Source organism: Antedon mediterranea, chromosome 10, assembly GCF_964355755.1.
Source record: "Antedon mediterranea chromosome 10, ecAntMedi1.1, whole genome shotgun sequence".
NCBI classification, from domain to species: Eukaryota; Metazoa; Echinodermata; class Crinoidea; order Comatulida; family Antedonidae; genus Antedon; species Antedon mediterranea.
In genome coordinates this window covers 277,557-291,477 of record NC_092679.1, presented here as the reverse complement: position 1 = coordinate 291,477, position 13,921 = coordinate 277,557, and the positions used below count along the sequence as shown (strand labels likewise).

Genomic DNA, 13,921 nt, shown 5'->3' with positions numbered 1-13,921 from the left:
GAATATAATAAACAATTATTTGTGATTGGTCAATAATGATGTTAACTAATATTAACATTAAGGTAAATGAAGATGATGTGGGCAAAGACTGTGATAAACTAACCTTCTCATCTCGGACAAAAGCCATTCTTCAAAGCCTCTCTCAGCTGTTTCAAGTCCTTTCCAAGCCTTGTTGATATCCTATACAAGACAAAACAAATGTATTTGTAAGATTTAGCCGTAATATTATTAAAAAGCACAAATCAATTTTAACATTAGATTAATGATACGTATTTCAAGGCTCTTTTTTCAACAAAAAAATAGGGCAAAGTTTCAGGCCTAGCCTAGTAGATTAAGTTTGCCAACTGGCTAAATAACATTGGCCAAACTTTTCTCTAGTTTAAAAATGGTATATTCTGGAAAAAGAGGGCAAGTTTCGCTGCTTACTTCCTGGCTATGGACTTATATACATGGTGGTCATTGGTATATACTTAAGTATGATACTTACCCCAATCATTTTGCCTTCAGTTGGCATAAACGCTGGTCTATTGTTGAGTCTTAGTCTGGTTTGCAGTGTGTTAAAGTTTGTCTCAAGTCTACCTTTCTGTTCTATCTTTGGTGGTTTTTCTCCACGACGGTAGCCACGGAATTCATCCATTTTCCCCTAAAATGCATACATAACATTTTAGCTTTTCAAACTGACAACAGCTTTGATTTCAATTATTTGTAGTTGAACAAAAATTGTATATTTACATTTAATATAAATGATATTAAATTGTATGTTTACATTTAATATAAATGATATTAAATTTAAAATAATAACTTTTAGAATGTATTCAACAGAATATTTTCAAGGCCATTTATCCTACAAAAGAAAACTATTCTTATCTTTTACTATGTAATTCATATTACTTTATGAACAGACTCACAAAGGCCATTTATCCTACAAAAGAAAACTATTCTTATCATTTACTATGTAATTCATATTACTTTATGAACAGACTCCCAAATATAATAATATAAATCAGCCGTCCCGTAGGAAATAATTTGCGTAACTACCCAATTAAATTTAATCAACCTAATTTATTATCTTATAAAGGTATCTATATAATTATTGGAGAGCCTACTAATCCAATTCTAATAGACCTAACCTCATTCTATGTTATTCTCAGTATGCTGAGAACATACTATCAAAACCAATTAAAAGTGCTGTTGCAATTTGTCAAAAGTAGATAGTAGGGGGTATTATATCCAGGCAGCTGGTAGGAGGGGGTAATTTACCTGGGCTGCAGGAAGTGTGTCCTCACTTAAAGATCGATCCTCAAGCCATGGTTTCTTCTTCTTGATCCATTCCAAAAGCTGATGAAATAAATATGTTTTATGTCAATAGATGAATGTTTTTTTTCAGTGATTTGGGAAGTTTTATATGAAATAGATATTAATGTATAACAAAGTTATTGAAACATCAGTGAGTTATACACTTTACTACCAAAATCATTATTTTATGTATCTATTCACAAACTAAATTAAATCATTATTTGTCAAATGAGATGAGAAAACGAACAAGCGGTTTCTTTCAACTGTAACAAAGAACAGCTGGATGCTTCTAATTATTTATGCATTTATTGACTTGACAAGAAATTGTTTAAACATAATAAAATGTGAAATAGTTTCATTATTAAAAATTTCATCCTTGTTCAGGCTGAGCAGTTTAGGCTGAGCAATTCAGGCTGAGCAGTTCAGGCTTTGCAGTTCGTGTTCTTTTGCTGGTTTAATATTACAAGAAACTTGGCATGTACGTAAAGGGTGTCTGTAGTTGGTAGAAGAATTTTCATTAACGAAAATCTCTGCAAATATTTGAGATCATCCCTGACATAGTTAAGCTGATCCCTGACATACTTGAGGTGTCCCCCACCATCCATGTCATATTAACGACCTGCTTTGGCATTCAGTATGATTAGCTTGCCCATATTAATTTCTTTAAACATCAAATGACATTTTTCAATCATTTGATTACGGACGTTAATATTAAGAAAAAAGCAGACATTTAACTGACCATAATGAAGGTATAATATTATTGAATGAAACATTTATAAAATAAAGGCATTATTTTGAAGATGTTGACTATGGGTATATCCATATTCTTTTTCAAACGTTTTAATTTGCTTAAAGATATATTGTCCCCCTGAAAAAATAATTCTTAAAAATGTTTTTTAATATGCCATTTTAATGTCACCTAATAGTTATCTAATATTTATTCTGTTTTTGGGGGACAATACATCTTTAAAGGATATCATCAAATAAAGTTAATTAATCAATCAATCTACTTATTATTATATTTGTATAAATCTAGTTGACTTACATCACTTGCAAGTTTTTCGTACTCATCCATCAAACGCTCATTTTCTTGGTTGACACCCAGAACTTTACAGATACGGCTTGCAGCAGTTTCAGCCTACAAAATTAAATTATTCAATTCAACTTTATTTCAGACAAACTGTCCATAGAAAACATATAAATATAATAAAAAAAACAAAAAAACAAAGCATTAAAATATGACAATCGGAGAGAGGTTACAACATTTTATGCCATTTTGGCGATCATAACATTCCTACCAAAACAAATGTAGGTAAATATACTGTATAAAGAGAATAAATTAAAGGACTTCAAATTAAGACTATAGAAAACTGTAAATGATTGAGTATAATAACCAAGAATTCAAATGTTGGCAAAAATTAGGAAGGAAAGGGTTAGGGGGGGGGGGGGGTGGAATTTGCTTTGGATTGCATTAAAAATGTAATTGTCTTGTGTCTCATTTTAGTCTAAATTAGAGGATGGGATTATACTGAAGCATATACCTGAGTACAGTAATATACAGGGCTTCTGTTCGTTTAGAAATACTGTACTTGAAGGGGATAAGGTTTATGTTGGTTTATTCAAGTAAGCCAGACACTAATAGACTGCAGAACCAAATGAATGAAATAGATTAAAAAAAGTTTATCTTTGAAGCTTCTTTAGCAATGCGACACGATAAGTATGAACAAGGTCAATGGTCAATGCTTACTTGTTGGGCTCCTGAGAAGGCGTGGTAGTAGGAAGATACATAAGTCATAATGGATCTCTCATCTGGCTTAGCACTGTTTACAATTTCTGTAAATGATACCAACAATAAATTAAGTAATATTGCACAATGTTCAGTGATTTAATTTATTTGTTTAAGAAAACTCATTTTAGTAGTAGTGGTGCATCTCAATCAATTCAATTTTTACAAAGTAATTGTCTTGAAATATGACTGATTATTTAAAGGCAGCACACTAGTTGATAAAACTGAAGCATTACATTAAGACTGATTTGACATTTTAAGCATTATTATACAATAAACTTTCATGAATTCATAATTTTCTAAAATGCTCTTACCATCAGGGTCCAACATTTTTGGAATGTCGAGGTATTTCTCAGCCACTTCAAAAGCAGTGTTAAGATTGGTGTATGGGTCATCCTGCATAAAGATTTAAAGCATACCAAACATACAAATAAAATAATGCCAAATGTGCTTTGACATCCTTTTGTGATATCTTGTTAATAATACTGTACAAAACAGTTGTTTTCACTCACTTCACAAAGTCACTATAAACCTGTGTGAATGGCCAAAGTTTGTTTGTAATAAACACACTATACAAACTAACACTAAATAAGTATTCTCACCACACAGGATCAAACTTAAACCTTAAATGAGGGGCTTATAACCTATATCATAAGAGAGATATTGGATACAAGTAAATTATGCAAATTAGCTAGCGTTTTTTGTACCTCTTTTTAATCATCAACATCATTTTATTTCAGTAAAGAGAGTATTAAGGTGAATAACTTCAGATAGCATCTATTGAATGCATTCAGCTACTGTCTTTAACCATTAACACTTCCGTTACTGGTTAATTCTACATTTATTTCCTCAATTACATCACCATCACATGCACTTCACCCATTTATACAGTATACTTCCTATTACACTCTCTGTGATTCTATTACAGTTCTATAAATACACTTCAACTTAAAATCCTTTCATTTCTCATTTGCTAAAATAAAATGCTCACTCTTCAATTTATTGTAAAGAAAACTATTTATATTATATATCTATGTGCTGTTGTAACGTTGTTAGTTTCTACTATACTTCAACCAGTGCTGTGTTATAACTTCATACAATAAAGATCATATGAAAGGTTTCTAAAACTCATTACAACTTGGTGGTTGTTTAGAAAAAAACATGTCAAAGCATCATTACAAAAAATGTAAATGGAACTTAAAAGCATCAAACTTAAAAGTTGTTTCACTTTCAAGTGAATTTGTAGCTTTTATGTTCCATAACACATCGAGATTGTAATGATTCTTAAACTCATTATGATCTTAAGTGTTGGTTTCTGTTAAGTAATGTACACTACAAAGGTAAATAGTTAGTTTGGTAGTATGTAGATCTCATTTGATCAAACGTCGTATCATTCAAAATAGTAAACAGAGAATTATTTTGTTGAGAATTATAGCTGAAGTTATTTTTAAGCAATTTCTGGTAAATTAATGAAAATAAATAAACAGTGGATATTTAAGAATGGTATTAAGTACTGAACCAAGTATGGTATGGAATAAAAGCAAACATACATATTAAAAACACATGACTGCATATTTCCAAAGGCTTTATATAGATTGAAACATTTTGACTTGATGGTGCTTGTAATACTAAACTTAAGAGAGAAAGTTTAATGTTTTGAATATCTTGTGAATTGTTCTGGGAAAATGTTGAAATGAGTTTCAAGTTCAACATTGCAACAACAAAGAAACACTTTCTATTAAACAGATTTTAAGTTAACAAAATTCTTACAATGCGTGTTGATTTGTATGCATGCAAGCCCAACATTTTAAAGTTTTGTTTTAATTATTTATTTTCATACCAAAATTATGACTGATGTGACAAAAGTTTATTAGAATGTTATCAATATTGGCCTTACTTTTAAATAGTGTGCCTTCTTTTTGGTCCCAGATTTTGCTCAGTTTTTGATTCATTTATTCATCTACATTACTTTATTATTTTCACCCCCTTGAACATTTACAAGTGTTCAGTATATCATATGAATATTAAATGAGTTAACTGCAATAGTTAATGTTAGTTAGTAGTGAATGAAAACTAAAAAAGATTATTAGTATGGTAATTTAAAAAAGTTAGTAAATGACTTTAAGAACAAGTATTTCTAATAAGTATGTGCTGTAATTGATTAAAGTACGTTTGGCCTACAATTTGACCAGAACATGTATATTGACAAACGTGATTAAAATCAATTTATTAATTTCCTTTCCCAAATTGCTTGAGATAAGCAAATGAGGATTGTTTAAGTCCAGCAGCTTAAAATGTATCCTCTGATTGGTGGACATTTTAATCTTGACATTTTTCAATGTTAATAATGTTGATAACCACTGGTCATGTGACAAGGTCAATGTCAACTTAAGAGGGTCAAGTTTACTTAAGTTTTTGAAAGTTCTAGTTTAATCATTTGACCATGGAGATAGAACTTATTTGACCAAAGAAAGATTGGTGATATTACTATTGATAGGCAAGCATAAAATGTGTACCATTTTTAGAATATTTTTCTGAAAGTTGAAAAACAAATTATAGAAATTGTTTAATCCTTATTTGGAAATTCCAGAGAGCAATTATTATGAAAGTGATCTATTGACAATAGTTTCAGAAAAGAATTACGTGCAAAATGAATTCTACTTTAATTCTTATTTTTTTTAAAGCTATTAGTGCGATAAAGAAACCAACTTAAAAGACCAAAATAAAACCACCGCATAACGAGTCATGGAAACCAGACATACCTTCTTTAGGGAATGATAGTCAATAAGTTCAGGACGATGACGATGGATGAGCGCACAGAAACCAAGACCATCTTTCCAGCTAAAGGAAAAAAAAAAGAAAAACAAATTAGTAAAAAGGGTTAGAAACTCTCATAATACGGGACATCCATTGAGTCTTCTGGAAAAGTCAGGTTCTGAATGATTATGTTTTAATGGTAAAAATAATTTGGATCTATCGGACATCCCGCTTGGGAGAGTTTGGATCTATCGGACATCTATCTATCTATTTGGATCTATCGGACCTCCCTCTTGGGAGAGTTTGGATCTATCGGACATCTTTCTATCTATTTGGATCTATCGGACATCCCTCTTAGGAAAGATTGTATTGGTCTCATGTACTGTATATAAGGAATTTATGCTCAGTTTTGGGGTGAAAACATTGTTTCTATGATTTGTAAATAAATGCTACCCTGTGAATGAAATGATAAAACCAGCGAAGCCAGTCCACCAATAGCACCACCAGGTTGAAATGCACAAGACTTCCACCCTTAAAATATAGCTTTTACATTTATAGACTTTGGAACGCTTCTGATACAAGTTTCTCAAGGAATATTAAATAAATGATATTGTTTCCCAGATACACATTTTTTATGATTATAAGTTTGGCAAATGATTCCTTTGTTGAAATATGGTTAACTCAAACTTATAATTAATGGAACAGAAAAAATGACCAATATTTGTGAAATAATGTTTTAAAAAGGTGTTTTAGCAAATTATTTTCATTTTGACAATTATAGCATGAATATGGTAATGCAAGAAATTTGAAAATGTTAGTGTTTAGAAGTCTGGATTTAAAGGCTAATTTCAAATTTGTTTAGAAATCTGGATTAAAATTATAGTTTCAGAATTGTGTTTCCTTAACAAATACCTCACTAACAAACTATGTTTATGAATGAATGAGTAGAATAAACTATTATTAATTCTAAATTTGGATACTGTATTATTTTGAAGAACGGTTAATTCCAGACAGAGCTAATATATTATTGTGATCTTTCAGTTCAGAAAGCTAACTATAGTAAAACATGAACATCTTCTGGATCCCTAAAGAACTGATTGCTTATTGTAGGGTGTGTTCTCTAAAGAACTGATTGCTTATAGGGTGTGTTCTCTAAAGAACTGATTGCTTATAGGGTGTGTTCTCTAAAGAACTGATTGCTTATAGGGTGTGTTCTCTAAAGAACTGATTGCTTATAGGGTGTGTTCTCTAAAGAACTGATTGCTTATAGGGTGTGTTCTCTAAAGAACTGATTGCTTATAGGGTGTGTTCTCTAAAGAACTGATTGCTTATAGGGTGTGTTCTCTAAAGAACTGATTCCTTATAGGGTGTGTTCTCTAAAGAACTGATTGCTTATAGGGTGTGTTCTCTAAAGAACTGATTGCTTATAGGGTGTGTTCTCTAAAGAACTGATTCCTTATAGGGTGTGTTCTCTAAAGAACTGATTGCTTATAGGGTGTGTTCTCTAAAGAACTGATTGCTTATAGGGTGTGTTCTCTAAACAACTGATTGCTTATAGGGTGTGTTCTCTAAACAACTGATTGCTTATAGGGTGTGTTCTCTAAAGAACTGATTGCTTATAGGGTGTGTTCTCTAAAGAACTGATTGCTTATAGGGTGTGTTCTCTAAAGAACTGATTGCTTATAGGGTGTGTTCTCTAAAGAACTGATTGCTTATAGGGTGTGTTCTCTAAAGAACTGATTGCTTATAGGGTGTGTTCTCTAAAGAACTGATTGCTTATAGGGTGTGTTCTCTAAACAACTGATTGCTTATAGGATGTGTTCTCTAAAGAACTGATTCCTTATAGGGTGTGTTCTCTAAAGAACTGATTGCTTATAGGGTGTGTTCTCTAAACAACTGATTGCTTATAGGATGTGTTCTCTAAAGAACTGATTGCTTATAGGGTGTGTTCTCTAAAGAACTGATTCCTTATAGGGTGTGTTCTCTAAAGAACTGATTCCTTATAGGGTGTGTTCTCTAAAGAACTGATTGCTTATAGGGTGTGTTCTCTAAAGAACTGATTGCTTATAGGGTGTGTTCTCTAAAGAACTGATTGCTTATAGGGTGTGTTCTCTAAACAACTGATTGCTTATAGGGTGTGTTCTCTAAAGAACTGATTCCTTATAGGGTGTGTTCTCTAAAGAACTGATTGCTTATAGGGTGTGTTCTCTAAAGAACTGATTGCTTATAGGGTGTGTTCTCTAAACAACTGATTCCTTATAGGGTGTGTTCTCTAAAGAACTGATTCCTTATAGGGTGTGTTCTCTAAACAACTGATTCCTTATAGGGTGTGTTCTCGGAATGGGGATAAGGAGTACAAAACTTATTGTTTGTTTGATGGCAAACTGGGTGAAACAAAATCGGTCTTCTAGAAAGGGCTTTAAGGATTCTACAGAATGTAGAGAAGTTATACTTACCTTTTAGAAGGTATAAGAAACGAATGTTAATATTACAAATACCTTGTTATTAAATATCAGTAGAGTTAAGAATTACAGCAACTTATTTAAAAATTAATATTCTATGTCAAAAAACTCTATTTATAATTCAAATCTAAAATCTAAGAAGGTATTCAACCATATCAGTCATTTGTTAATAAAATATCTCTAATTGAATTATATTATGTTAGAATCATGTTTTTCAAAATGAAATGATTAAAATAATGAAATCCACTAATTTCTAAAATGATCTTGATGGCTTTATTTGGGGTGAAAGACGATATTCAAATTTCACCTAGTATGAAAATTCCGAATGTTCACGTTGTCATAAGGTTGGGTTCTTCGTTGACACCATAATAACAAAGCATCTTTTGCACTCTTTTCTGTTAAACGGAAATCACAAAATATATTTATACGCTAATATTTTAGATATTTTGCGTTGTCGTTAACGACCTAAGGTTACCTTGTATGGAAATTGGCAATGTTGACGTTCTTATAAGGAGCAGTCTTCCTCTGACACCAGAGCAATAATCCTTCTTTGGCTGTCATCTCTGTAAGCACGCAACATGCATGGTATTAGACATGGACATGCATATTATGAAAATTAAAAAAAATCTAAACTCTAAAAGGATTATAAAACGGCAGCAAAACAACTCAAGACAGGCGGGAAATCGTTTGTTTTTTTTACCTAATGTGGAAGTTGTTTATACTGACGTTCTTGTATGGTGCCGTCTTTCTCTGACACCATAACAAGAGGCCTTCTTTCGAAGACAGCTCTGAAATAAAAATTACAGCGTTAAAATATTTAACAGTCAGAAAATGATCCAATCAGGTTAGACTACTAAAAAAATGCAACTTAAAAGGAAAACAAAAATGTTAGCAAATTAAACAAGACATTGTTCTTGATTCAAAGCACAGCAAAAGTTCAACAACAACCATTCAGTCACAAAATAAGTTGCTCTTCACCTCACTAAATTATGAGAATTGAAATAAATATTAGTTAAGAAATGCATTGAGGTATGTATGGGCGTTGTTGTTCATCTGAGGGCACGGTTCATTGACGATACCACTTGCTTGGAGGGAGTCTTTAAAATGTTATTACTTTTGAAGTTATGTTCTCCCCTCCAAGGGAAAAAGGCCTATGTTGGTTTATCCAGGTAAGCTAACAACACCACTATTGATTTGTGTAATTTTTGACTGATTAAAGATGTATTTTCCCTTGAGACACAAAAAATGAAGGTCAAAATATTCTAAATTTAAATTGGCCATATTAAAGTTATTCACTTTAAGTTGAAAATTCGAGCAAAAAACAACAAGTTTACGTAATTAACAGGTAAATTAATTTAATTACATTTCGTCTAGAAAATCGTCGCAAGCGAAAGTAAACAAAGATTTCAAACCACGAGTATGCATTATGCATGATGCTAATTAGGATTATTTACAACTCTTCGCGGTTTAGAAGGTGCTTTCACACAGATCGCGAAGAAGTTTTATGATTATGCATACAGAGTAGCCAAACAAGCGCGGTGAATTATGAGATATGTTTTGATCAAAAACTTTGACTGGAAGTCAAAGTTATTTTTGGAACAAAAAAACGTCTGTATTTCAGTTAAATTTTTTTTTTTTTGACTAATTTTTGGTGAAAGTTAATAACTATTATGATACTTCAAAATGACCAAATTTTTTTCGAAATATTTAAAACAAAATTTGTTTAGAATTAGTAAAAGGGACAATACATCTTTAATAACTATTATGATACTTTAAAATGACCCACTTTAACTACTCTGTTTATTTACTGTATTATGCGCACATATAATAATATCAATGAACTAATTAAATCTAAGTATGCACAGTGATCTGCCAACCAAACATAATTACTTGAAATTATTACAAATTCTTTTAAGAATCATGGATCAAATAAATAGTTAAATAAGTTTTCTCTATCATAAACAGGATTATATTTGGTCAAATCTCATTATTAGGATGTAATACTATCAACAGAGGATACCAATGTTCTTAGTAGTAAAGACTTAAGGAACACTAGATTATACTAGAAATTTACAAATATTTTATCCACTTTACTCTACCTTCTACAGAAATATCTTGAATGGCAAATCGGAGAATAATTGTCCAGATCATACCAAGTGTCATCTTCAAGTTTCCATCAACAATCTCTGTATAAAGTAAACGTTTAAACAAATGTTTTATATACTATAATGTAATTTAGATCTAGTTTCTATCAAATAAAATATTAAGAGGGTTAATGTTTATTTCTCATATCTCTTTCAGCATGGCCAACAAGCCAATTCTTGGTACAGTATCCACAATTTGTACAGTCAAATAAATACAGTGTCTCCATGTAAACCTAATCTAACCTTAACATAATACTATGATACTGGACAAATAAATACAGTGTCTCTATGTAAACCTAATCTAACCTTAACATAATACTATGATACTGGACATACTGTACAGATGTGAAGAATTGGGTTCTGACAATGTAGTTTACAGTACATAAACATTAATGGCAAAAGTAAGATAGCTGCAAAGTACTTAATGGCTATCCACCAAGCATTTTGAAATCCATCTCTTTTGCCCATTGCTAAAATAAGCGAATTCCCGTGGTTCTCCCTCTTGTAATGTGTAGCTTTATCCCGGCATTAGAAAGAAGGCTTTAAATTCCCTGTTAGAACCATCAGCAACGACTAAGTAGGCTCTTAGTCAAGCTCTAATTTAGACTAATTATGCAACAGACAATGATGAATATTAGTAAATTATACTTGCTAATTTATTTAATGTTGTAAATATTTAAGTTAATATAAAATGTAGCTCGTAAAAATTTAACTGTAGTGTACAAAAGTAAATATACTATAGATTTGCAAACATTGATTAATTCAAAATTTATGATTATAACCAGCAATCAACATAGCAGGCAAGAGAGATATAATTTTTATCATACTAAATTATATATTTTGTACTGGATACAAATTAGAATTGGAAAAACTTCAAAAGAATACAGATTATCTGTGGTAAATCCTTATCTCATTTTAGTTTGTTTTTATATAAATAAAACTTTTAATCACAGAATGTTTGTACTACAGTATAATTAAAATATAAATTTCAGTGAAGATATATTTGTATTGAAATAAATGGAGGCTTGGAATGATTTTGTTTTTCTTTTACACAAGGGACTCTTATTGTATTGGTTTTACAGTTCAATGCTTGCTAATATAGAACCTATTACAATTCTAAACAATGGGTTAGGCGAGAATGTATTCTTTTCTAACAGTAGCAGATTACATGTATTATACTCAAGGGCTATTGTATAGATAACATCTGCAAAGCTTGTCTGTACATCTAAACACAATCAGTGTTTTGTAACCAACTGTAAAATGCATTACAGATAGTAACTAAATAAATTGTAGTACAAATTGCTGTAATTAGTCTATTTTTAGCACCAGAAAATGAATGTGTTTATTGGGTTTACAGTTAACATAATACAGCGAGTTAAAGTTCTAGTTTAAGAATTTAGATAATTCACACTGCACAATCAATGCATTAAATCTTATGCTATGTTTTTAATGCTTAGCTACACGTAACTTTACAAAAGGTATAAATATAAATACAAACTTTTTTACTGAATGACATTTTGTAAATCAAAACAATAGAATATACAAACCTTCTGCGCCGATGGATACAAGTTTAACTCCTTTACGTTCAATAAATTCAAGGGCTTTATTCACGTTGGATATTTTATGGAAACGCAAGTTTCCTCTTTCGGGTTTTGGTAGTTTTTCTCCTGAAATAACTTCAAGTAACAGAATAAGTCGGAGTCCATTTTTAAAATCTTCTTCTAAATCATCAATTTGTACATTCATTCGGCGTAAATGAGAATTACACCAAGCTGTGAAGGTCTACGAATAAAAATAATACATTTTATTTTGCATTAATTTTGAACAAATGTAAGATAAAAATTGTTAAAAAATTCCGGAACAGAAGGATAAAATCTAATAAAAACAGCAAAACAAGGTCATTTTGATAAATGCATTCAAGTGTCATGTCATCAAACACTTTGCAAATATTCAAAATGATATTTTTATATTAGACTTTAAACAGGAATGTATTTCACTCTTTCATTATTGATACTTGATTGAATTATTATCCATTCATCTCTAAAGGTCAAGGTTCAATAACCTTAAGACTTTATCAGCATGTTCTACATTTTTAGGTTATACTATTCGACACATATAAGCCTATTTATGAAACATTATTATATAATGGAAGTCATCAGTATATTAGATCATGTTGTCATCAATTCAAATTGCAACCTAGGGCAAAATGCTAACATTTCAACTGGTGTACTAATATAATATGATAGAGTTAACTGAAGACCATTGAATGCCTAAATATAGTGTCATCTGCTATGATGTGCTGACACATTCCAGACAAAAATAACAGAAAAATATTTGACACAATCTCAATATCAATAACTCTATGAATGAAATAGCAATGACATAAATCACTTAAAATCTACCTAAGTTTGTTTACCTCATTTAATCATTAAAATATTAATATCATAAAATAGATGGAATTTTAAATGGCAAATTGAAGCAGATTGTAAAATAAACTATATTGGCACATTTTTTTGTCAATTTGAACAAATTGATTAAGTATGAGAACAAATCGGTAAAAGCAGAAACTGATATATAAAACTTAAAAAATTAATTTATAAATTATACAGTTAAGCAGTCATCATTTCTATTAATTTTCATTTTCTAAAAAGTTAAGATTCTCTCAAAATGTTCTCAAGCATGTACTTAAGAATTAGCACGTAAACTGAATTGCTTGCAATATCAACTTCATTTTTTTTCCATTTTTGTAAGAGATAACTAATGGCCTGATTTAATACATTATAAATGCAATGAAATAACCTTGATATTACTGTAATCTTTGTTGTAGGTAGACCTGCATAATATAATTTATTCTACAAACCACATGGTAAAAGCATGTCACATGTTATTGTTATGAAACAAACAATTGTTATTTCTTTATCATATTGGTTGCGAATAAATTAATATTCAGAATTAATTATAATAGTAGACTCTGTATATTTTATTAGTTATTGATTTAAAGCATAGATTTAACTATAAAACACGAGACAATATTACTATTATGTCAACAGACTGGCAATATATTCAGTTTGTACAATAATACTGTGATACAGAAAAGTTGCCAGTGTTTTGGTAGATCGGTAGAGTATGTAGTACTTAGACTGGCAAGACCCCACCCACAAATTCCTAAAATATACAGTACTTTGTAGGTGATAAGGAATGCGCTGTGCCATAGAATAGATGTTGGCTAGTGTGCTGATAGGGGTACAGTATTAACTAAAGGGTACTCCGAGAGTACAAACCTCTGCCTACTGTAAAATTCCCCTACATAAAATGCCCCCTGATTATTTTTTTTTTACATTTTTTTTATTAGTTCTAAGTGTAAATATGTTAACTGCACACTACAAAGTTGTGGATGACAGTGTGGTGTAATGGTTATGTATCCAGCCTCTCACAGTTGAGATTGCTGGTTTAAGTCCCACTGAGGGTTTTTTTTT

General features: G+C 30.8%; 1 protein-coding gene across 5 annotated transcripts in view; it reads right to left on the bottom strand.

Annotated features, from left to right (window-relative positions):
• Positions 1-13,921, bottom strand: part of LOC140060940 (alpha-actinin-like) — a 29,216-nt gene that overhangs the window by 8,169 nt on the left and 7,126 nt on the right. For 2 of the 5 annotated variants that reach the window (XM_072107312.1, XM_072107315.1), the window contains exons 2-11: positions 11,993-12,227; positions 10,401-10,487; positions 9,002-9,089; positions 5,845-5,923; positions 3,397-3,478; positions 3,044-3,129; positions 2,342-2,434; positions 1,261-1,338; positions 488-643; positions 104-180 (exon numbers count right to left, since the gene is read on the bottom strand). In XM_072107312.1, the coding sequence (XP_071963413.1) occupies positions 104-180; positions 488-643; positions 1,261-1,338; positions 2,342-2,434; positions 3,044-3,129; positions 3,397-3,478; positions 5,845-5,923; positions 9,002-9,089; positions 10,401-10,487; positions 11,993-12,227 (1,061 nt within the window). Of the gene's footprint in view, positions 1-103; positions 181-487; positions 644-1,260; positions 1,339-2,341; positions 2,435-3,043; positions 3,130-3,396; positions 3,479-5,844; positions 5,924-8,608; positions 8,697-8,776; positions 8,865-9,001; positions 9,090-10,400; positions 10,488-11,992; positions 12,228-13,921 lie in introns of all 5 variants that reach the window. The other 3 variants (XM_072107311.1, XM_072107314.1, XM_072107313.1) reach the window with 2 other exon arrangements.